General features: G+C 42.3%; 1 protein-coding gene and 1 long non-coding RNA gene across 2 annotated transcripts; both read right to left on the reverse strand.

The window, feature by feature from the left end:
* Positions 1-6,382: 6,382 nt before the first annotated feature.
* LOC118493364 lies at positions 6,383-23,599 on the reverse strand. Its single transcript, XR_004895329.1, has 4 exons — positions 23,364-23,599; positions 20,864-20,870; positions 13,852-13,856; positions 6,383-6,477 (listed from the first exon to the last, which is right to left on the reverse strand). It is a non-coding gene; the product is annotated as an uncharacterized LOC118493364 (long non-coding RNA).
* Positions 8,384-9,506, reverse strand: LOC116060849 (gastrula zinc finger protein XlCGF17.1-like). Its single transcript, XM_031314602.2, has one exon. The coding sequence runs from the start codon at positions 9,379-9,381 to the stop codon at positions 8,479-8,481; it is 903 nt and encodes a 300-aa protein (XP_031170462.2). The 5' UTR covers positions 9,382-9,506; the 3' UTR covers positions 8,384-8,478.
* Positions 23,600-23,637: the final 38 nt, after the last annotated feature.

Raw genomic sequence — 23,637 nt, forward strand, 5'->3', positions numbered from 1 at the left:
TCCTTGCCCTTGTCTCCAAGGTCTTGCTCATGGTGGTACTGTTGAGTCTCTGTAAATAATGTTATAAGGAGTTCGGTCTAGACCTGCTCTATTTGAAAAGTGTCCTGAGATAACTTTTTTTTTATGAATTGGCGCTATACAAATAAAATTGAATGAACTGAATTGAATTTTTTGAATTTTTTATCTCTATCCTCCATGTGTATACCTCCACAGTAGTGTAGTTCTCTCTACAGGGTGGGTATTTCAACATGCAGCATTTCTTTATGTATATTTGTAAAGGGAAATCTTGTACCTATTTTTTATTGCAAATAAATGTCACTTTTATAATAGTTTAAACTTGTTTAAAATAAACATGTAATAACTCAAATTATTTTATTATATTAGTAATATACATATTATAAAAGTGTATATATATATAGAGTTTTAGTAGCCTATATATTGATTTAACATAAATACCTTGTGCTTGTGTATATTCATTGCACCTATATTTTCTGTTTAATGTTATTTTCATATGGAAATCCATGGTTATAATTATTCATAAGTATGCAGTGTCATAACTACATCTCTGACGTTTATAACAAACCAAACCGTTTGGAAATCGGTAGAAAATTGAGCAAGTTATGGTTATTTAAAAAGTACATGCACCATTAAAACACAATGTTACGAGTGAGCGAGCTGACTGTGGCAAGATGGCCGCCAGGTGCGGACGTCGACCTCCATTGGCCAGCAGCGCGGACGAGACATCTAGCCTTTATATATATCTATGGTTACAATACTGTGCTGTTGTGTTCCAAGGAGAACATCACTACTATGTAACAATCACCTATACAGTCCTAAGGGAATACCTATTAAATAAGAACATTTGTTTATCTAGAAAACAGCCCCGAAATCACCATCACCAAACTCCATGTAAATAATCGGTACTTTTAGCATGTATAGAGCCAGCATATTTCCACATGTAAATGGGTGAATTAAGGGTTAATTTCAACCAAACCATTTTTGGTGATTTTTGGTGATTGTTGGAACAGTGGAAAAACGAACCAAGACGGCTTTTGGTAGTTTTATTGTGTTTCTGTCCACTTTGAATGCAGTGTGTTTTACGATGATAAAAGTACTGATTATTTACATGGAGTCTGGTGGGTTTGGCGAAGGCCTGTTAAAGAGCGAAGATTACAATAGATCTTATGAACAAATGCGTATTTACATACGTCCTATCGTCATATGGTTGCTGAGAGAAGAGATGACAGGAAGGAGAGAAAGATCAACTGAAGGTTTAATGACCAAACCTGCTCTGTGTAGCCGAAGCTGAGGGTTGTAAACAGCGTCCAGTAGCTCCCGTTGTCGCTCGTTCTCCTCTTTTGAACGACAAAGTTCCTCCTCGTACTCTGCTATCGTTCTTTCAAACAGCCCAAATATCTCTTCAGCAGCCGCAGTTAGTCGCTGCTCCACCAACGCTCTCAGCATCTGGACTTTACACATTTTACCTCTTTCTCAACACAACTAAGACACTCTGCTAACACACCTTTCTGCTAGACGCCATCTTGTTCAAAGAGTGAAGTTAGCCGCAGTGAAGACTACAGCTTCCGGGATAGATTAGTTGCTGAACTTCAAAATAAAAGTCCGGGAGTGTTTTAGGCTTCTTTAGAAAAACAGAGCAAGATACATGATTAAAACACACTTTTGAAGCAAGAAAAATACTTTATTAAATGTTCAGAGCTCTGAGAAAACAATGAACCAAATTAAAGATGATGGTAGTTTGTTTCGCTTTCATTTTAATGTGTCAAACAGTTGCAGTGTAATTTCATCTGATTTTGTTGTTTGTCTGAAGGTGAACGTTAGGCTCGTTGGAGATGAGCCAGATCTGCGCAGAATTGATCACCAGCGATCGCCGCCCAATGCATGCTGGGTAGATTTGTCTCCGACTTGACCCCGACTTGCTCTGACGTCATGCACACATGGGCAACGATGACCTCACGAGATCAAGGGGGCCTCAGTTCTGAGACCCAGGCAGCGCAGTTGCTTTTCACCGACTGCAAGACACAGGCGGACGCAGGACATGCTGGGAAATGCATGCCCTCTGAGCTGTTCTAACAGCTGATTGGTTCAGAGTCGACGCAACATGATGACTTTTTATATAAACTTTTTATTGATTTTGAAGTGGAGGGATTTTAACTGCTATTTGTCTGATTTAAAGGCTTATTCTGTACAGAACACCTGTTGTGTGGCTGATAGTTATGTTAAGAAGTCAGAGAGACTAAATCTGTTCAGATTACAGATCATCTACAGTCTGTTGTTAATTAACATCAGCAACAGATCACATGTAGAGCATTTTAACAGCTACTCTGTCATAATTAAAACAACTGGAGACTGTGTACAAGCTGATATATGGGTCTGATAACATTTTATTAAATCGGAATCGGACCACAGTGTTTCTGTGACTTCCTGTGCAGCCTGAAGTCTGCTGGAAACGGCTGGAAACTGTCCGACTTGACTGCAGACTTTTGTCACCGCCCCCTGCTGCTGCCGCCTGCTCTTGTCAACTTTACAGGTGAGGTGCAGTTAATCTCAAACAAGCCTATTAACTTCACCTTCATTAAGCAGGAAACACTGTGAATGGACCCAACCAATCAGGGTTGTTATTGTGTTCTCACTCAACAGGTGCATCTCATGGCCAGGGGCGGATTAAGGTGGTCAGGGGCCCCTAGGCTGCTCTTTGTATGAGCCCCCCACCCCCTTAGTCATAGTGCTTTACTGGAAAAATGTATTTAGTGCCATACATGGTCCACACACAAATATAGTGAACTGGAATACACACACATTGAGACAGCCAACACTACAGTGTTTTCTTTACATTCCTTCAAGTGGTGGACCACAAGACAATGACCACCACACCATATAGGTCAAATTAAATATTGAACATTACAGACAAAATACAAATACAAACAAGCATAAGGCCCAGTGCTTAGAATCAGCCCTTTAATTCTGATCAAGAAACACTTGCACTACAACCAAAACTAACATCAACAGAGATATAAGTGGAAAGAATACCAGATATAACCCTCTGCCTCCACAGCCCCAAAACAACTATAATGGAAATGTAACTATAAACAGCAAAGCAACAGAATACCCTGCATTCACATTTCAACTGCAAGCTGGTAATCGGTTTTAGCTTTATTAACCAACAGGTAGGGTACAATATCTGCATCAGTGCAGAACACCATGTTTAACTGAGGCAAAATCACAACATCAGTGGTGGAAGAAGTATTCAGATCCCTAAAAGTACTAATACCACACTGTAAAAGTGCTATGTTACAAGTTATGCATTGAACATGTTACTTAAGTAAAAGTCTGTAAATATCGTCAGGAAAATGTACTTAAAGTGTTAAAGTAAACGTACTGAATGTGGAAAAATCCTCACATTTTAGAAATGATCCAAAGAGTTCTGTCAATCAACTAAGTGTGTAATGGTCTGATCATCTCAGCTGGACTTTTAGGCAGTTATATTGTTGGCTAGTTTACTTTAGAATCAAACATCAGATTTATAAACATGTGTTCTGTGTGCAGAAATCTTAATGTGTAAAGTAACTAGTAACTAAAGCTGTAACAGATGAATGTAGTGGAGTAACTAAAGTAACTAGTAACTAAAGCTGTAACAGATAAATGTAGTGGAGTAACTAAAGTAACTAGTAACTAAAGCTGGAACAGATGAATGTAGTGGAGTAACTAAAGTAACTAGTAACTAAAGCTGTAACAGATGAATGTAGTGGAGTAACTAAAGTAACTAGTAACTAAAGCTGTAACAGATAAATGTAGTGGAGTAACTAAAGTAACTAGTAACTACAGCTGTAACAGATGAATGTAGTGGAGTAACTAAAGTAACTAGTAACTAAAGCTCAAACAGATGAATGTAGTGGAGTAACTAAAGTAACTAGTAACTAAAGCTGTAACAGATGAATGTAGTGGAGTAAAAAGTCCAATATTTCTCTCTGAAATGTAGCGGAGTAGAAGTAGAAAGTGGCATGAAAAGAAAAGACTCAAGTAAAGTATAAGTACCTCAACATTTGGACTGAAGTACAGTACTGGAGTAAGTGTACATAGTTATATTACACCACTAGTCATTACATGTAATACACTAAACTGTATATAAAACAAAGCCATAATAAAAAAACAGCAGCACATCAGCACATAATAACACTGTTATTATAACAGCAATAAAGAAACAGCAGCACAATAATAAATATGTACATATGTACGCGTCGGACGGTTCACGCCTCGTCGTCGTCCATTAATACCTGACATGGACACCTCAAAGAGCATTAACCCACTTATACAAAAACAGAGAGAACCTCTCCGTTAACCACCAACATCTGCAGGAAACACATACAGAGAAATGTTGTGGAACTGTATCTTATCACCTGGATTGTGATTGTTATAAAGAAATACTGGTTGTTCAGTCAGTTACTTAGGTTACATCTACACTACTAGTCTTCCTATTCAGCCTTGGAAAACTGTTGGAAAGACTGTTGACTGACATATTAGGGCTCTTGTGGTGAAATAATGCAACTGCGCTGTTGAGGACAAAGGGGCAGAGTCGGTAATTAAGAAGCATAACAAGAGACATTTCGGAATAACAGAGTGTGAAGTGGACTTTACTGCATTCAAATGGTTTAAGTTGTGTGCGTCTCTGATGAACTGTAATTAAAAACAATTATTTTTGTCTGATCTGGACATTATTTAAGTCTTTCACTGTGTTGACTTTTGTTGATGCAGAGCTAATCTAATCACCATGTTGCTTCCTCATGCCAATTCTAGTTTAGCTGTACCTTTCTAGTTTTAAGACTGTAGCATTTGACAATGTTGACATTCTCCTATGTAAATGACATGGATGTCTGTTTTTATTGCAACTTAATTGGGCAATCGGTGTAATTTCTTTCCCCAAGCAGTACATCCCTATAGGCAGTGGTGTAGTCCAGGGTATACGCTGGTATATGGCGTATACCTACTTATTTTTCAGTCAGCATTGCGTATACCCACTTCTAAATCCCCCCTGATGCGCACCATTCAGTAATATCTGTGAGCCTGATTGCCCATTTTTTCCTCAAGGATAGTGAAGCCATGACCCACCCTCCTCTGCCTCTAATTGGCTGGTACTCGCTGCTTTCACTGATTAGATTGGTTAACTTTAGGCATGAGGACTGATGAGCCAATCAGAGGCAGAGTAGGGCGGGTCATGCCGAGGAAAATATCGCTAATACCTCAGGTGCCAGTGAAAAAAAACAAAAAAAAACCTCAGGTGCCACTTGACTACGATAACGGCAGCAGACCAAACAACAGATGAAGAAATAACACAAGCGGCGGTGTGCCACCCCAGTTGATGGAAGACATAATTCTGAGGTAAGTTTTAAGGTGGTTTCCAAATCAATCATTATTTTAAACTACTGGCAAATTGCCAGTGGCAATATGACTGCACATTTAGAGGAGAAGAGATAACACCATGTTTGCCTCATGATAAATACATTTTACATTCATCCAGGCTGCTTGTGTGACCAGTAGTAACTACAAACTGCTCCTAATCAAGTCATGATCATTTTATAATAGTGAGCAAGTAGAAATGACAGATTTTTTGGGTAAACTAAATCATAGTCTTACATGTCACTGTTTCTAAAACAGGGCTTTTTTCTGGACTACTTTTAAAAAAAAAAAAAAAAAAAAAAAAAGGTGAACACAGAGTATACCCACTTCTCCAGGGACCACTACACCACTGCCTATAGGTAACCATCACCTATACAGTCCTAAGTGAATACCTATTCAATATTTGGTCCTTCGAGCCAGAAGTGAAGTTTTCCCTGGATCTCAGGATGCAGCCTAGTTTCACATACATACAGTACTTACCAGAATTAACAAGTCCAAATCAGCAGTTACAACATCCTCTACCTTAGAGACTATGAAATGAGTTTTGTCGGCCACAGGCAAGCCATTACAACTCCTAGTTATCTGCACACAGCACAGTATGCGACAAATCTATAAGAGGACCACCTGGGTAAACCATCAGCATTGTCTGCCCAGTTATTCCGTTCCTCTAAACCATTAAGTCAGACATGATGGGATTTACCTTTGATGAAAGGGCCCTTACCCCTGATGGGACTAGGACACCTGATACAAGTGAGTTTTTATAGTTTTACAAAGATCATAATATGTCCATCTCAGCTTTGCTTCAAAGAGAAAACTCCTCCTCTCCCTGACAGGAAACACCTTGCTAGGCTAACTTCCCTATGCTACCTCCCTCACATCTCCCTTGTTTAAACTAAAGATAGCTTTCAACCTGCACTTCCTGTCTCCCTGACTCAGAGAGAAAAGTCTCCTCTCTGAGACTGCTGGGCCTAAATTGTGCTTAAACATGATACACAAAATTAAAACATGAACCCAATGTGTATTGAATAAACTCCCATATAGATACATGATTAATAGTGAATCTTGCTAAACATACGTTACTTAGAAAGAAGTGAATATACACTACTCACAAAAAGTCAGGGATATTCAGCTTTCGGGTGAAATTTCAGGATGAACCTAAAATGCACTATAACCTTTACAGGTGAACTTAATGTGACCTCCTCTAAACTTTTGAATGTGCATGTCCAACAGTTCAATGTTTCAGTACTTTCTGCACAACTTGCTGTTCTCTAACAAGGAGCTTAACGGCAAAATTCACAACAGGTGTTTGATCCATGAATCGACCAATACATTTCCTGGTTCAATAAGAACTGGTACTTAAACAGTCCTCCTCATCATGCTGTTCACATTTTGACATCATGAGACCAAGACGACACGTAACAATTGTTCAACAGTACCTTGCCATTGCGAGGCTTCAAACAGGATGTTCTCAGACGGAAGTGGCCATTGAGCTTAGAGTATGGCCGGGCGATATGGAGAAAATATCATATTTTTGACCAGACACCACGATGTCGATATTGCAACAATATTGTAAGGTTGACAATTGGTGTTTTCACAAAATATCTTCCACATTTAGATTTTAGATAAATAACCATCATAATGTGGATATAATGACTAAGTGGTTAAAGGCAAATAATAGAACAGCTAGAAAAGACTGGTAAATTCAGAAAATGACACCACTTTACTGTAATGGAGCCTTTGAAACCAGGAAAAGACTAAACTTACCATGTAACGATATTACAATTCTTCAAAATCTAAGACGATATCTAGTCTCATATCACGATATCGATATAATATTGAAATATTGCCCAGCCCTAGCTTAGAGTGTCACAGAGTGTCATCAGCAGGTTGCAACAGAGATACAGAGAGACTGGAAGAGTCACAGAAAGGCATAGAAGTGGACGCCCATTGGCCACATCCCAAACTGATGACCGCTTCATTGTGAACCGTGCCCTGCGGAACCGGATGATGAATGCCACTCAACTCCAGGCACATTTAAGGGAGGTGAGAGGCACCCAATTGTCACGTCAGACCATTCGAAACTGTTTACATCAGCGTGGTCTGCATGCTAGATGACCTGCAAGGGTACCTGACCACACCACCAGGCACAGGCGTCATCGTCTTGCAGGACGAGGGACCAGTGGGCCTCAGTGCTATTGAGCAGAGCAGAAATGATGGCCGGCAACAATGTGGTGTTATAGTGTGGGCAGGTGTGTCTAGTCAATACAGAGCTGCCCTACACTTTCTGAATGGTACAGTGACAAGCCCATACTACTTGAATAACATCATTAATCCAGTCATTATGCCCCTGCATGAACAACACAGGGCTAATTTCATCTTCATGGACGACAAAGCTCCAGCTCATCGAGGTCGTATCATTAGGGAACGGCTGCTGGAGACTGGGGTACCTCAAATGGAGTGACCAGCTGAGTCGCCGTGTTGAGGCTCGTAACTCTGTACCCCAGAACCTCAATGATCTGAGGGCCGCCCTTCAAGAAGAGTGGGATGCCATGCCTCAGCAGACAATAACTCAACTTGTGGACAGCATGATACGTTGTTGTCAAGCTGTAATTGATGCTTAAGGGCACATGACAAGTTATTGAGACATTGACATTTTTTGTTGTGGTGTACGTACCACTGTTGTTGGCTTTTGTTTCAATAAATGTTTTGAGATGAGGAAATCACCATTGCATGCTTCTACGTAAATGCCCTATTTTCATGATATAATACCACTGTAGCTTGTACTTTTTACATTTTCCATAAATTTCACCCGAAAGCTAGATATCCCTAACTTTTTGTGAGTAGTGTATGCGTAGGCCCTCTAAATATCGGGTGGTTATTTGTCATTTGTCTGATTTCTTGATTATATGACAGACATTACAAGACAAAACAATATCTAATAAAATATTTAAAATAAGAGTGTACTTTTTCCTGCCACACAATATAATGTCTTCTATCTAGATGTTGATACATAAAGATTTTTGTTTCATACTTGAGAAGTTCTACTTGGACTTAAAGGTACAAACGTTATACCATGTCACCAGTCTCAGGTTCAGAAGAGTCTCCAGTCTGGTCTTCAGTCTCTGGTTGTAAAAGTGGATGTGAGTTCCAGGCTGGTTCTGGTCCTCCACAGTCCTCTTCATCAGCTTCTGTTTCCATTGGACCAACACATTTATGTGTTTTCACATCAGAACACCAGGCAAATCTTTTGTTACAAACACTGCAGCTGAATCTTTTCTCCCTTGTGTGGACTGCCATGTGTGACCGTAAATTTCCTCTCCGTGTAAAAGATTTCTTACAGACTGAGCAGCTGAAAGGTTTTTCACCTGTGTGAGTCATGATGTGTTTCCTCAGGTGTCCACTTTCGGTGAAAGCTTTATCACACTCGGAGCAACTGAAAGGTTTTTCTCCTGTGTGGATTCTCATGTGTTTCTTCAGGTGTCCACTTTCGGTGAAAGCTTTATCACACTCAGAGCAGCTGAAAGGTTTTTCTCCTGTGTGGCTTCTCATGTGTTTCCTCAGGTGTCCACTTTCGGTGAAAGCTTTATCACACTCAGAGCAGCTGAAAGGTTTTTCTCCTGTGTGGATTCTCACATGTTTCTGTAAATCTCCACTCCGTGTAAAAGATTTCTTACAGACTGAGCAGCTGAAAGGTTTTTCTCCTGTGTGGCTTCTCATGTGTTTCCTCAGGTGTCCACTTTCGGTGAAAGCTTTATCACACTCAGAGCAGCTGAAAGGTTTTTCTCCTGTGTGGATTCTCATATGTTTCTGTAAATCTCCACTCCGTGTAAAAGATTTCTTACAGACTGAGCAGCTGAAAGGTTTTTCTCCTGTGTGAATTATCATGTGTTTCTGTAAATGTCCACTCTGTGTAAAAGATTTGTTACAAACTGAGCAGCTGAAAGGTTTTTCTCCTGTGTGGATTCTCATGTGGTCATTCAGATGTTGCCTTTTTCCAAATCCTCCCCCACACTCAGAGAAGCTGAATGTTTTCTTACATCTTGAATCATGTTTCAGAGAGTTTAAAGCTGACTGAGGTTCTCTGGTCTCCTTCCAATCAGCACTGTCATCAGTCTCAGGTTCAGAAGAGTCTCCAATCTGGTCTTCAGTCTCTGGTTGTAAAAGTGGATGTGAGTTCCTGGCTGGTTCTGGGACAGGAGTGAATGGGAACTTGGTGATATCAGCCTCCTCCAGCCCTTGAAGCTGCTCTCCCTCCTGACTGCTCCACAGTTCCTCCTGTTCCTCTTTAATGTTTGGGGGGGGCTCTGGCTCCTGCTGGTCCACACTGGAGCTACACTCCTGCTGCTCAGGGGGAACCTCTTCTTTAACCACCAACAGCTGCTCAACATCTGCAGGAAACACATACAGAGAAATGTTGTGATCACCTGGATTGTGATTGTTATAAAGAAATACTGGTTATTCAGTCAGTTACTTAGGTTACATCTGCACTACTAGTCTTCCTTTTCAGCCTTGGAAAACTGTTGGAAAGGCTGTTGACTGACATATTAGGGCCCTCTTGTGGTGAAATAATGCAACTGCGCTGTTGAGCACAAAGTGGCGCAGTCGGTAATTAAAGTGACTATATGTAACTTTTTAGTGTTTCTGTAACTGTCATTTTTAATATTATGATCTTAAATGAGCGGTAACAGCAAACAAGACTAACAGTGAAAAGAACGCTATTTTTAGGTAGTTTTTATTAGTGCCGTTGCTCGGGTTTGATTTTTCCCGCGTAGTCACAGAATGATTTACGGCAGGTAGACGGCGCAACAGTAACACATTCTGAAGGGTCACAGATTTTTTTGTAACACCGGAAAAGCCTGTGTTAGCATATCCAGCCAGGTGATAGGTAGCAGAAGATTTGTATTTTTATAGGCTAAACTTAGTTGTATTTTAATGTTATTTTAGAAGTTATCTGCTGTAGTTATGACTGATACTGGGGCAGGACCACCACAGAAAAGAAGAAAATTAAATGAAGAACAACTAAAAGTTAAAACGGAAAGTGACGAAAGGCGAAAACGCGAGTCAACTTTGGTGAGTATGCGCAATATGCGGCACATAGGGGCGCAGCACCATGGGGGCGCCAAAGTGATGGTAAAAAACAATAAAAAATAATTAATTAAAAATTATTATTTTGGTATTTTCTTTATGTAGCTGCTGTTGTGCGTTTCTAAATCATTTCTGCATTTCCTCAATGTTATATAACATTTTAGAGGACGAACAGGCTAGAGTAGGCACCCTATCTCATAAGATTCCTTGACATAGAAGAGGGAGCGGGGGCGCCGTGAGCGCTGAGCGAGCAGGTACTACTAGTGAGTTGTCGTCTATGGAAAAAGATGGATAAAGCAAAAAAGCTGTCGGAGGCTAAAAATAGAAAAAGAAAGAGGGAAAGGGAGATGGCATATCAAGGTGTTAAATAAGTGGATGGTGAAAGGCAACAGGTAGGATTTAAAGTGTGACGTCTGTGCTTGGAGACTTGGAAATATTCATGCTAACAGACTAGCTAGCTTTTACTAACAGTGGGAATGTGTAGCAGCCAAATGGGGGTTTACGGCTAGCTTAGAATATGCCAAACTGAGGTTGCTGAGCTGAAAACTGGAAAATATAAAGTAGCGTGTACAATAAATTACAAGAATCTGGAAACCATAACTAATGCAATAACTCTGGTTTTCGTTAGAATCATACATAGATTTGCTACCAAACTTGGAGGCTTGACAGCTAAAGTGGGATTTACGGCTAGCTTGATGCAAACCAATGTTGCTGATAACTACATTTAGATTTTGATTAAACCCTATGGTACCAATCCCATGCATGATATATCTCAATTTTATTAAGGTAAAACAACAACTGGTATATAAGGTAGCATGCACAATAAATGACAAGAAGCTGGAAAACATAACTTAAGCAATAACTCTGGTTTTTGTTTTACCATTAGCTGTTCATGTTAGTTCAAAAACCCTATGAAAAAACGAGGTAGAGATGATGTGACCCTGCCCGGAGGAAGCCCGGGGCCCCCGTCTGGAGCCAGGCCCAGATGGAGGGCCCGTCAGCGAGCGCCTGGTGGCCGGGTTTGCCACGGAGCCCGGCCGGGCACAGCCCGAAAAAGCTACGTGGCACCTCTCTCTCCAACCCTCTTACCTCTGGGGCTTACCTCTACGCACAGTCTCGGTTCTGGAACCATACTCCTGGATAGGGGTTGGACTCTTTTCTTTGCCCAGGGTGTGAGGCGCCGGGCGGGTGTGGGGATACTCACAAGCCCCCGGCTGAGCGCTGCTACGTTGGAGTTTACCCCGGTGGACGAGAGGGTCGCCTCCCTACGCCTGCGGGTTGTGGGGGGGAAAACTCTGACTGTTGTTTGTGCGTATGCACCAAACAAGAGCTCGGAGTATTCGGCCTTCTTGGAGACCTTGAATGGAGTCCTGTATGGGGCTCCAGTGGGGGACTCCATAGTTCTGCTGGGGGATTTCAACGTGCACGTGGGCAATGATGGAGACACATGGAGAGGCGTGATTGGGAGGAACGGCCTCCCTGATCTAAACCAGAGTGGTTGTTTGTTGTTGGACTTCTGTGCTAGTCATGGATTGTCTATAACGAACACCATGTTCGAACATAGGGATACTCATAAGTGTACTTGGTACCAGAGCACCCTAGGCCAAAGGTCAATGATCGATTTTTATAATCGTTTCATCTGATCTGATGTTTTGGACACTCGGGTGAAGAGAGGTGCAGAGCTGTCAACCGATCACCATCTGGTGGTGAGTTGGGTCAGAGGGTGGGGGAAGACTCTGGACAGACCTGGTAAGCCCAAACGGGTAGTGCGGGTGAATTGGAAACGTCTGGAGGAGGCCCCTGTCCGACAGACTTTCAACTCACACCTCCGGCAGAGCTTTTCGTGCATCCCTGTGGAGGCTGGGGGCATTGAACCCGAGTGGACAATGTTCAAAGTTTCCATTGCTGAAGCTGCGGCAGGGAGCTGTGGTCTTAGGGTCTTAGGTGCCTCAAGGGGCGGTAACCCACGAACACCGTGGTGGACACCGGTGGTCAGGGAAGCCGTCCAACTGAAGAAGGAGTCTTTCCAGGATATGTTATCCCAGAGGACTCCGGAGGCAGTTGCAAGGTACCGAAGGGCCCGAAGGGCTGCAGCCTCTGCCGTGAAAGAGGCAAAGCAGCGGGTGTGGGAGAAGTTCGGAGAAGACATGGAGAAGGACTTTCGGTCGGCACCAAGGTGCTTCTCGAAAACCGTTCGCCACCTCAGGAGGGGGAAGCGGAGAACCATCCAAGCTGTGTACAGTAAGGATGGGACGCTGTTGACCTCAACTGAGGAGGTAATAGGGCGGTGGAAGGAGCACTTTGAGGAACTCCTAAATCCGACTAATACGCCCTCTATGTTAGAGGCAGAGCTGGAGCATGATGGGGGATTGTCGTCAATTTCCCTGGTGGAAGTTGCTGAGGTAGTTAAACAACTCCACAGTGGCAAAGCCCCAGGGATTGATGAGATCCGTCCAGAAATGCTTAAAGCTCTGGGTGTGGAGGGGTTGTCTTGGTTGACACGCCTCTTCAACACTGCGTGGAAGTCGGGGACGGTGCCTAAGGAGTGGCAGACCAGGATGGTGGTTCCCCTTTTCAAAAAGGGGGACCAGAGGGTGTGTGCCAATTACAGGGGTATCACACTTCTCAGCCTCCCCGGTAAAGTCTACTCCAAAGTGCTGGAAAGGAGGGTTCGGTCGATAGTCGAACCTCAGGTTGAAGAGGAACAATGCGGATTCCGTCCTGGTCGTGGAACAACGGACCAGATCTTTACTCTCGCAAGGATCCTGGAGGGAGCCTGGGAGTATGCCCAACCGGTCTACATGTGCTTTGTGGATCTGGAGAAGGCGTATGACTGGGTCCCCCGGGAGATACTGTGGGAGGTGCTGCGGGAGTATGGGTTGAGGGGGTCCCTTCTCAGGGCCATCCAATCTCCATCCATCCATCCATCCATCTTCTTCCGCTTATCCGGTAACGGGTCGCGGGGGTAGCAGCTCCAGCAGGGGACCCCAAACTTCCCTTTCCCGAGCCACATTAACCAGCTCCGACTGGGGGATCCCCGAGGCCTCCTCCCAGCTGGACGTGCCTGGAACACCTCCCTAGGGAGGCGCCCAGGGGGCATCCTTACCAGATGCCCGAACCACCTCAACTGGCTCCTTTCGACGCGAAGGAGCAGCGGCTCTACTCCGAGCTCCTCACGGATGACTGAGCTTCTCACCCTATCTCTAAGGGAGACGCCAGCCACCCTCCTGAGGAAACCCATTTCGGCCGGCCATCCAATCTCTGTACGACCAAAGCGAGAGCTGTGTCCGGGTTCTCGGCAGTAAGTCAGACTTCAGGTGAGGGTTGGCCTCCGCCAGGGCTGCGCTTTGTCACCAATCCTGTTTGTAGTATTTATGGACAGGATATCGAGGCGTAGCCGAAATGGGTTTCCTCAGGAGGGTGGCTGGCGTCTCCCTTAGAGATAGGGTGAGAAGCTCAGTCATCCGTGAGGAGCTCGGAGTAGAGCCGCTGCTCCTTCGCGTCGAAAGGAGCCAGTTGAGGTGGTTCGGGCATCTGGTAAGGATGCCCCCTGGGCGCCTCCCTAGGGAGGTGTTCCAGGCACGTCCAGCTGGGAGGAGGCCTCGGGGAAGACCCAGGACTAGGTGGAGGGATTATATCTCCAACCTGGCCTGGGAACGCCTCGGGATCCCCCAGTCGGAGCTGGTTAATGTGGCTCGGGAAAGGGAAGTTTGGGGTCCCCTGCTGGAGCTGCTACCCCCGCGACCCGATACCGGATAAGCGGACGAAGATGGATGGATGGATGTTCATGTTAGCTGTGCTGTCAGACATACAGGCTATAGTTACATCTGTTGGGTGACATGGAAGCTGTAATTACAGGGTCACATCTCTCTCTCTTTAAAGGTCTGTGCTAAGTGGCTCTCCATATTTGTACTTTTTAAAATCCAAATTAAATCCATGTGAATGTAATTTAAACAGCAGCACAACCTTGCTGCATAATAGTTGTCTTATCTGATGCCATCACTAGGCTGATTTAAGAATTGAATTTAGGCTGCTATTTTTAACAGTGAGTTCATTTCATTCAGGTGTGAGGATGGTGGATCAGGAAAGACAGGGGAAAGCAGAACAGGTAGGTCTAGTCTAAGTCTAAGTCTAAGTGTAGGGGGAGCCACTTGATACCAACAGATTAATTTCTTAATATTATTAATATGGAAAAACTAATATGGAAAATATATTACATGTTTGTTTGATAATAGACACACACAGAGACAGAGACACACAAACACACAGAGAGACAGACAGACACACACACACACACACACACACACACACACACACACACACACACACACACAGAGACACACAAACACACAGATGTATTTTTCATAGATGTTCTTTTGAACGTACACATGTTCCACCAAAACAAGTTCCTTCCTGAGACTATTTAGCAGACGCACCGTGGCTCCGTCCGGCACTTAGCGCCGCCCAAGACAATTGTGATTAGTTTAAAGAAATCCCAATAAACCAGAGCATGTTTTTCTCCCATCCAGGAATGCTGTGTGGACTAGCCAGACCTTCCTCTGCAGCGCTGTGGAGGAAGGTCTGGACATGCAAGACTAGTGTGAAAGGAACCTTACTCCTAAAATAACATAAACCAGGTTCTCTTGAACTTTTATGCTCTTGACTTCTGCAGATTCCCATTTTATTTCCCCTAAAAACCCTGTTAACGTTGTTCTTACCTTCCTCTTCATCATCTTCACTCTTCACAGGGACACGAGTGAATGGGAACTTGGTGATATCAGCCTCCTCCAGCCCTTGAAGCTGCTCTCCCTCCTGACTGCTCCACAGTTCCTCTTTAATGTGTGTGGGGGGCTCTTGCTTCTGCTGGTCCACACTGGAGCTACACTCCTGCTGCTCCTCTTTAATAACAATCTGGCTTTTGTCGTCTGGAGGCAAAGCTGAAACACAGACAGAAGTTAATGTCAGCTAAAGCTTAGAGATTGCAGGGTTCCCCCCAAAAAAAGTTGTTTAGCTCGGTGGCCAGTGTGAAAATGAGACTCTAAAAAGCTATAAGACTCCATAGGGCCCTACATGGAGTTAGTGCTACAAGCTAACTGGAGATTTTAAAATATGACTATGTCTAAGTACCGGTTAAGATGACTTGAATTGTCATTATGTTTTTGTTTCTTGTATTTGTTCTTGTTATAGACACACACACACAAACAAATGCACAGACACAGACACACGCACGCACACACAGAGACACACACACAGATAGAGACACACACATACACATAGAGAGAGACACACACACGCACACACACACACAGACACGCATGCACACACAGAGACAGTCACACGCACACACGCACAAACACACACACACACACACACACACACACACAAACAGAAACACACATACACACAGATAGACAGAGACACCCTCTCACTCACATCAAACCAAGATGGCGTAAGTGTAAGACGTGTCTGTGTTCGTCCTCTGTAAATATTTTGTAAATAGTGTCTTTTTTCGCACATTCCGGCATCCAGTCTCAGCAAAACACCCGGTATATTACTGCGCACACCTTACTGCAACACCCATTGTACTGTGAGGTACAGATTTAATATTTTTGAACTCTTGGAACTTTGCCGCATCTCCGACCGCCAGCTGCCAGCTGGATAGCTAGCTAACTAGATTCGCTAGCATCTATTCCTTTGTCCTCCGGACAAACATTCCCTCCAGACCTGCTAGCTGCATCACTGGATCTACTTATTTTTGCCCTCCCTCGCCTATCCCAGCACCCTATTCTGTGCATTCCTCCATGTGGTATTTTTTGCTGTGCATACCTCACTTTAATTCGGCGAGGATTCGGACCTCCCTGCAGGGCGAGGATTCGGCTCTCCCAGCCCTCCCGTCTCCCAGCTCACAAGGGCTAGCCAGCCAGCTGCCTAGCCGTGCTTATTCGTCTGCTGTTCATCATCTTCTGGCCCAAACGGGTCGGATTATCATTCACCACCAGACTTTGTTTGCTGTATCACAGGACTTATTCTTCTGGATTACTTTTGTTACACTCTCTCTGCATCACCGACCCCAAGCTAGTTAGCTAGCAATCGCCATTTAAAAAACAAAGTCGCTGTTAGGAGCTACCCACGCTGTCCACAGGCCTACACTAGGTGGACAACAATCTTTGTACCTTGAACAGCATCTGCCTTTTTCACTAACTTTTCCCCGGACTACTTAGATGGGTAAACCCAGCCCGATCTGCCGGCGATTTGATTTCGCCCTGCAGCCCAGGCTGGAAACATGTACGTTTATCTAGCCTGCTTCCGTTCACAATTTTGCGAGAACCAATCCCTAACTGGCTTATTCACCTGGCGCACTATTGGCGGGTTTAACACGATGACGATAGAGAAGCGACCAAGCAGCTTTTTGTTTATATTCAACATAGCTGCCACCGAAGTGCAGCAACCCGTTGATGCCACTGTCGCTGCTACGTCAGCCGGATCGTTGGTCTGATTGGTTGAGGACTATCCAATTGCGTACAGAGTCATTTGAACTATGCTCGTTGATCATGCCTCTTGTGCAGTAGAAAATACAGAGCAGACTCCCCAGACTAATGTTCAATGGTCTGATGATAGCCAGACTATGGACTACTCTCTCTCTACTACAATTACAGAACTCTGCTACGATTCAGCTCACACAGACTTATTCTTCTGGACTAGTTCTGTTACACTCTCTCTGCATTGCCAACCCTGAGCTAGTTAGCTAGCTAACTACCCACCATTAGCAGCTAGCTCCGGTGCCCACAGGCCCACACGAGGTGGATAATAATAACATTGTACCCTGGACTGAGTCTGCTTCTCTTCACTGACTCTCCCCCGGATTACTCTCTCTGCTACAACTCCGGATCTCTGCTACAATTCAGCTCACACGGTATCTCATCTGTTTATTTCCCAGGCCTAAGCTAAGCCTGAACACTGACTCTGCTCATTATTTGCTATTAATAGTGATTGTTTGCTTGATATCTCCACACTTATTATGCCTTCTGTATTGCTGCTTCTGTTTACCTCCTTCGTTTTACTTCCCTGTTGACTCCTTAACCCCTTGCATAATAACACCGATAACCCCACTGTCCCTCTGTATGTATCCTCAGAGACATACTGTTGTTTATCTAACCTGTCCAGTGATTCAACCTCCTTCATTGTTACTTGTTCACCCTGTCATTCCCCTCGCGGTCCTGAATTTCCTTCACTACACCCACAAACCAAACTTATGAGGGATGTGGTAGTCAAACGGTCCGGTGGCCTCCCTTGCCTAAACCGGCCAAATGACAACGTTCCTCAAAAACAATCTCCCCCACCGAATGGTAAGCAATATTCCTCTTCTTTTCCTTGTCCATCTGAAACCGATACTGGCTGTTTTGTTCCTGCCACTGGATGCACATGCAGCATTCACAAGACAATTTTAATGTGTTTTGGGAACGTGGCTCCCTGTTCAGCAGGGAAGGGATTCATCCCAATACACGCGGCAGCCAGATGCTATGTGGGAATTTGCAGCACGCCCTGAAGACCCAGACCTTTGATTGACTGTTTGCACCCCATAAACACACGCACAAGCGCACTTCCCAGTCACACTCTCCCATAAGCTCTCACTCCTTTACAAATAACTCTGCTAACCCACAGACCAGCTATATCATTCCAGTTATAATCAATAATATCAATAATATCAGTAATCAGAGGTACAGCGCTACACGCTCCTCTGTGCTTCCTTTGGAGCAGCCACCCATTCATAATCCCATAACTACGGTGTCTGTCCCCCGACTGAGATTCAATCACTAAATCAAACGTAAACCAACGAGGTGCTATACTTAACAACCTAATTAGAATTAAAACAACCACTGCAACGATAGAACAAAATAGGAGAATCAAATGTGGACTATTAAATATTAGATCTCTGTCTTCTAAAGCAATATTGGGACACGATTTGATATCAGATAACCAAATTGATCTATTCTGTCTTACTGAAACATGGCTGGGCCATGAAAAATATGTTAGTCTAAATGAAGCCACTCATAATAATACTCAAATTCACATGCACATTTTTAAGTGGGTATATGGAAATATATGGCATGGCAATCTATGGCATGGCACTACTGTAAAGAAACGTTTATACTTGAAACATTTTCTTTAGTTGATGTATCTGCAACTTTATGTTGTATAATTACAGTTTTGCACAATAAATGTTCTCAAAACTACATACTACGTTTCTTTCTCTTTAAAAAAAAATACATTTAGCAGTTTGGCTTTCCTTAGGGTCTATGTAACCTGTTCTGAAACGGTTCTATTATAATTTATATATTGTGATATATATCGTTATCGCAAGAGGCTGCAATGTATATCGCAAAATGGATTTTAGGCCATATCACCCATCCCTATGTAACAGTTGAGCCTATCTTTCAGTTTTGGGGCAATAGGTATGAGACACGAGGGAATTCTTTAAAACGTTACCCGAGAATATGCCTGTCTGAAAAGAAAGAATTTCTTCACACTCCTTGCAGTAAAATCATACAACGAGCTTCCAGAAGAAGCTGTACGTATAAGAATAGGTTGGATGCACTTTGCCTGTCAAAAGGTGTAATGTAGAGCCCAACCGATAAAGGATTTTTGAGGCCGATACCGATACAAATATTTGGCGATTTAAAAATCAGATATTCTGATATATCTGCCGATATATATTAAAAAAAAGAATCCAGAAACGCGTAACAAAACAAACAGATTTCCCTAACACTAGTTATTTGTAGTTATTTATGAGTCCTCACTAAAATAATGATAACGCAGTTTAAAAATGAACTTGTTTGTTTTATTGTCACAACAGAATAGAGAAACATCAACATTTATTAAAGTTCTGATGAATAAAATGTATAAAAATACAAACTTAAGATATGAAACTTAAAGTCCTTTGAACAAAAACACAGTAAAAAAAAATTTAAAAATAGAGTGTTGCCAACAGGGACGTTGGATAGCGCCCTCTGGTGGACAAACTATGCAACGCCAACACTCGTCCGTTTTAATTTTATTTTTTAAATATTAATTTATCAGAATCATTTATTTGTCATTATAAATGATTCTGATGAATGAATATTAAAAAAAAGAAAAAAAATGATCGGCCATTATAAATGCCGATACCGATAGTTCGGGAAAAGCCTAATATCGGCCAATAATATCGGCCCGCCAATATATCGGTCGAGCTCTAGTGTAATGTATAATTATAAAGCTTGTCAGTAATTTATGTAACTTATTTATGAATTGTTAGAAAATGTCAATCATGAAATGAATGTGTTTTATGAAAACAACATATTAAAATGTGACTATATACATATTTGTTTTCTGGAATAGAGGATTTTATATCCTGTACCAGAATTTTTTTCAATAAATTTGTTCTTGTTATAGACATGCACAAATGCACACAGAGACACACACACACACACACACACACACACACACACACACACACTCTCTCTCTCTCTAAGCCCCAGTGGTTACAATACTGTGCTGTTGTGTTCCAAGGTGAACATCACTATTATGTAACAATCACCTATACAGTCCTAAGGGAATACCTATTAAATAAGATCCTTTGTTGATCTAGAAAACAGCCCCGAAATCACCATCACCAAACCAGTAGTGATTATTTACATGGAGTCTGGTGGGCTTGGCGAAGGCCTGTTAAAGAGCGAAGATTACAATAGAGCTTATGAACAAATGCTTATTTACATACGTCCTATCGTCATATGGTTGCTGAGAGAAGAGATGACAGGAAGGAGAGAAAGATCAACTGAAGGTTTAATGACCAAACCTGCTCTGTGTAGCCGAAGCTGAGGGTTGAAAACAAAGAACAAAGGAACAAAGCTCCTCCTCGTACTCTGCTATCGTTCTTTCAAACAGCCCAAATATCTCTTCAGCAGCCGCAGTTAGTCGCTGCTCCACCAACGCTCTCAGCATCTGGACTTTACACATTTTACCTCTTTCTCAACACAACAAAGACACTCTGCTAACACACCTTTCTGCTAGACGCCATCTTCTTCTAAGTGTGAAGTTAGCCGCAGTGAATTATTATTAGTACGAAGTACCTTCCTTAGCACTCTCTCAGCACCAGTCAATAGTAACAATTAAAAATAACATAAATAGCATTTAAAAACATCTATAAATATCCAGCACAGTAGACATAGTGACTAAGTTCAGACCACAGCCCTCCTTCCTGTTGTGCTATCATTCAGTAACCTTATTACCTGGGGGTAAAAACTATCCCTAAAACGTGTTGTGCACGTTGGGATGCTCTGCAAACGTCTCCCTGATGGAAGGTGGGAGAAGAGATTGTGTGCAGGATGACTAGAATCCTGCAGAATACCTGGTGCTTTCTTAGTGCTGCATTTCCAGTAAATGTGTTGGAGCAGTTCAAGTGGAACCCCGATGTTTTTAGATGCATTTTTGATTACTTTTGTCAGAAGATTAAAGTCCTGTGAAGAAGCCCTGCCAAACCACACTACAATGTTACCTGTCAATATACTCTCAATTGTACAGCGGTAAAAGTTCTGTAGAATGTTAAGGGACATACCATATTTCTTGAGACACCTCAGAAAATAAGGCCTCTAATGGGCCTTCTTAATGGTACAGCTGGTATGGACAGACCATGTGAGGGAGTCTGAGATGTGGATGTCTAAGAACTTAAAGGTGTTGACAATTTCAACTGGAGAGTTGTTAATAAGGACAGGTGTATGTGTGGGTTTGTTCTTTCTGAAATCTATGATGACCTCCTTAGTTTTCCCCACATTGAGAGACAAATTATTGGCACCACATGATCAAATTACTCACCTCAACCCTGTAGGCAGTTTCGTTATTGCTGTCAATGAGTCCTATCACATTAGTATCATCTACAAATTTCACAACACTATTAGTGGGATGCTTTGCAATACAATCATAGTTATTAGGGGTGTCACCATTCTCCAAATCCTCGATTCGATTACATTTTCGATTCTAAGGTCACGGTTCGATTCTCGATTTTTACTTCTTTTTTTTTTTAAAGCACAGGTTGCTATACCATTTTTAGACTAAAAATCGATGTTGGGGGAACAACATCAAACATTAACTTCACCGTTATAAAGCAGGAAACACTGTATTTATAAATACTTATTACATATAGAGCATCCAATCTGTAAATGTAATATTAATTTAGTGAAACAAGGACCTTGAGCACTCATTCTTTGAAAAGTACACAACAGGTGTCAAAGGATGAAAATCTCATTCTGAAGGAGTGAGACTCTGTGAGACAGCCAAGGCAAGATGATCTGCAGCTTAAGTCAAAAGCATCACTTAAACCTAACAAACATCCATTAGACATCATGTTTAATCTCAGTCTATTGATCCAAAGTGCAGCAGATCAAATAAATTAACAGTTATTGAATTAAAATGGTTTCTACTGGATGATACCTGACAGGTCATATGGTGAAAATAAATTATGACTATACTTTACTTGGGCATAAGAGTAAAGGTAATCCAGCTCACTGAAGTTAAACAGACAACTTGTCATGGTGGACAATATGTTATTTTCTAACTCTCCCTACCTCCCTTTTGACAAACTTTGCACCCTGATTTTTAACATGTAATGTTCCTGGGCTTTGAGAAGAACAGTTCTAATTCCCTCTAATCTCGACCCCCCGCCCCACCCTCAAATATTTTTCTCATCAGATCTGCACAAATCACGTAGGTGACCCATTTTTATTTCAAAACGGCGAATTTCGAGTACTGATTGGTCATTAGGCGATGCTTTTACCCCAGTTGATCTCTAATCTCCAACATAACCTGCTCCCGAGCGGTTAGGTGTTCAGCATAAGTTACCATGGCGATTTAACCCAGTAACAAGCGATTCACCGTCGTGATACACAAAACCCTGGGTTGAACTTGAAGTTACCTCGTTAACGCCAAATCTTGGTTCATAGTACAGGCCTTATGAAGACTCCAGAGACTGTTGATATTTACTCCATGCAGATTTATTTGTTACATTTTAACAAACAAACCGAGCTGCCTCGGACACATCAACTGACCACCGGCGATAGTCAGTCGAATAGACAACTGAATCTAACTTTCATACGACTCTCTTCTTATACAGCGTTTTGGGCGGTGTCAGTTGGACACATTCACACCCACAGTTACCTCATGTTCATTACATCTTTAGATGGACCTGAACTGGTGATATTTTTACTTCTAACAGTCCTCTCATCTTCCTTTTCTTAAGTACACCTACTGTAGGTCCTTGTGACCCAGACAATAACTACTAACGTACATGCTAGTCAACAGATGGTTTACTTCAAATGATTTCACTTTATTTCATCCTGGAGGGTACTCAGCATGTCCTGGTGTACCACACCGGTCATATCAAACCAGTATATTTCTTTACTTTATTAGCTTTACCATGGCCTAATTAGTGGCATAGGAGACACTATACTCATATATTCATTTTGGTGTCACTGATCATATTACCTTGGAACATAGCAATGCACAACTGACTTTTTATAGTTTTATACAGACCATAATATGTCCATCTCAGGCTTAGCTTCAAAGAGAAAACTCCTCCTCTCCCTGACAGGAAACACCTTGCTAGGATAACTTCCCTCTGCTACCTCCCTCACATCTCCCTTGTTTAAACTAAAGATAGCTTTCAACCTGCACTTCCTGTCTCCCTGACACAGAGAGAAAAGTCTCCTCTCAGAGACTGATGGGTCTAAATTTTGCTTAAACATGATACATAAAATGAAAACATGAACCCAATGTGTATTGAATAAACTCCCATATTGATACATGATTAATAGTGAATCTTGTTAAACATACGTTACTTAGAAAGAAGTGAATATATGTGTGGGCCCTATAAAATATCAGGTGGTTACATTTGTCTGATTTCTTGATTATGATTGATTATATGACAGACATCACAAGACAAAATAATATCTAATAACATATTTAAAATAAGAGTGTACTTTTTCCCACCACACAATATAATGACTTCTATCTAGATGTTAATACATAAAGATTTTTGTTTGATATTTGAGAAGTTCTGCTTGGACTTAAATGCACAAACATTATTCCATGTCATCAGTCTCAGGATCAGAA

This window comes from Sander lucioperca, chromosome 16 (genome assembly GCF_008315115.2).
Source record: "Sander lucioperca isolate FBNREF2018 chromosome 16, SLUC_FBN_1.2, whole genome shotgun sequence".
NCBI lineage: Eukaryota > Metazoa > Chordata > Actinopteri > Perciformes > Percidae > Sander > Sander lucioperca.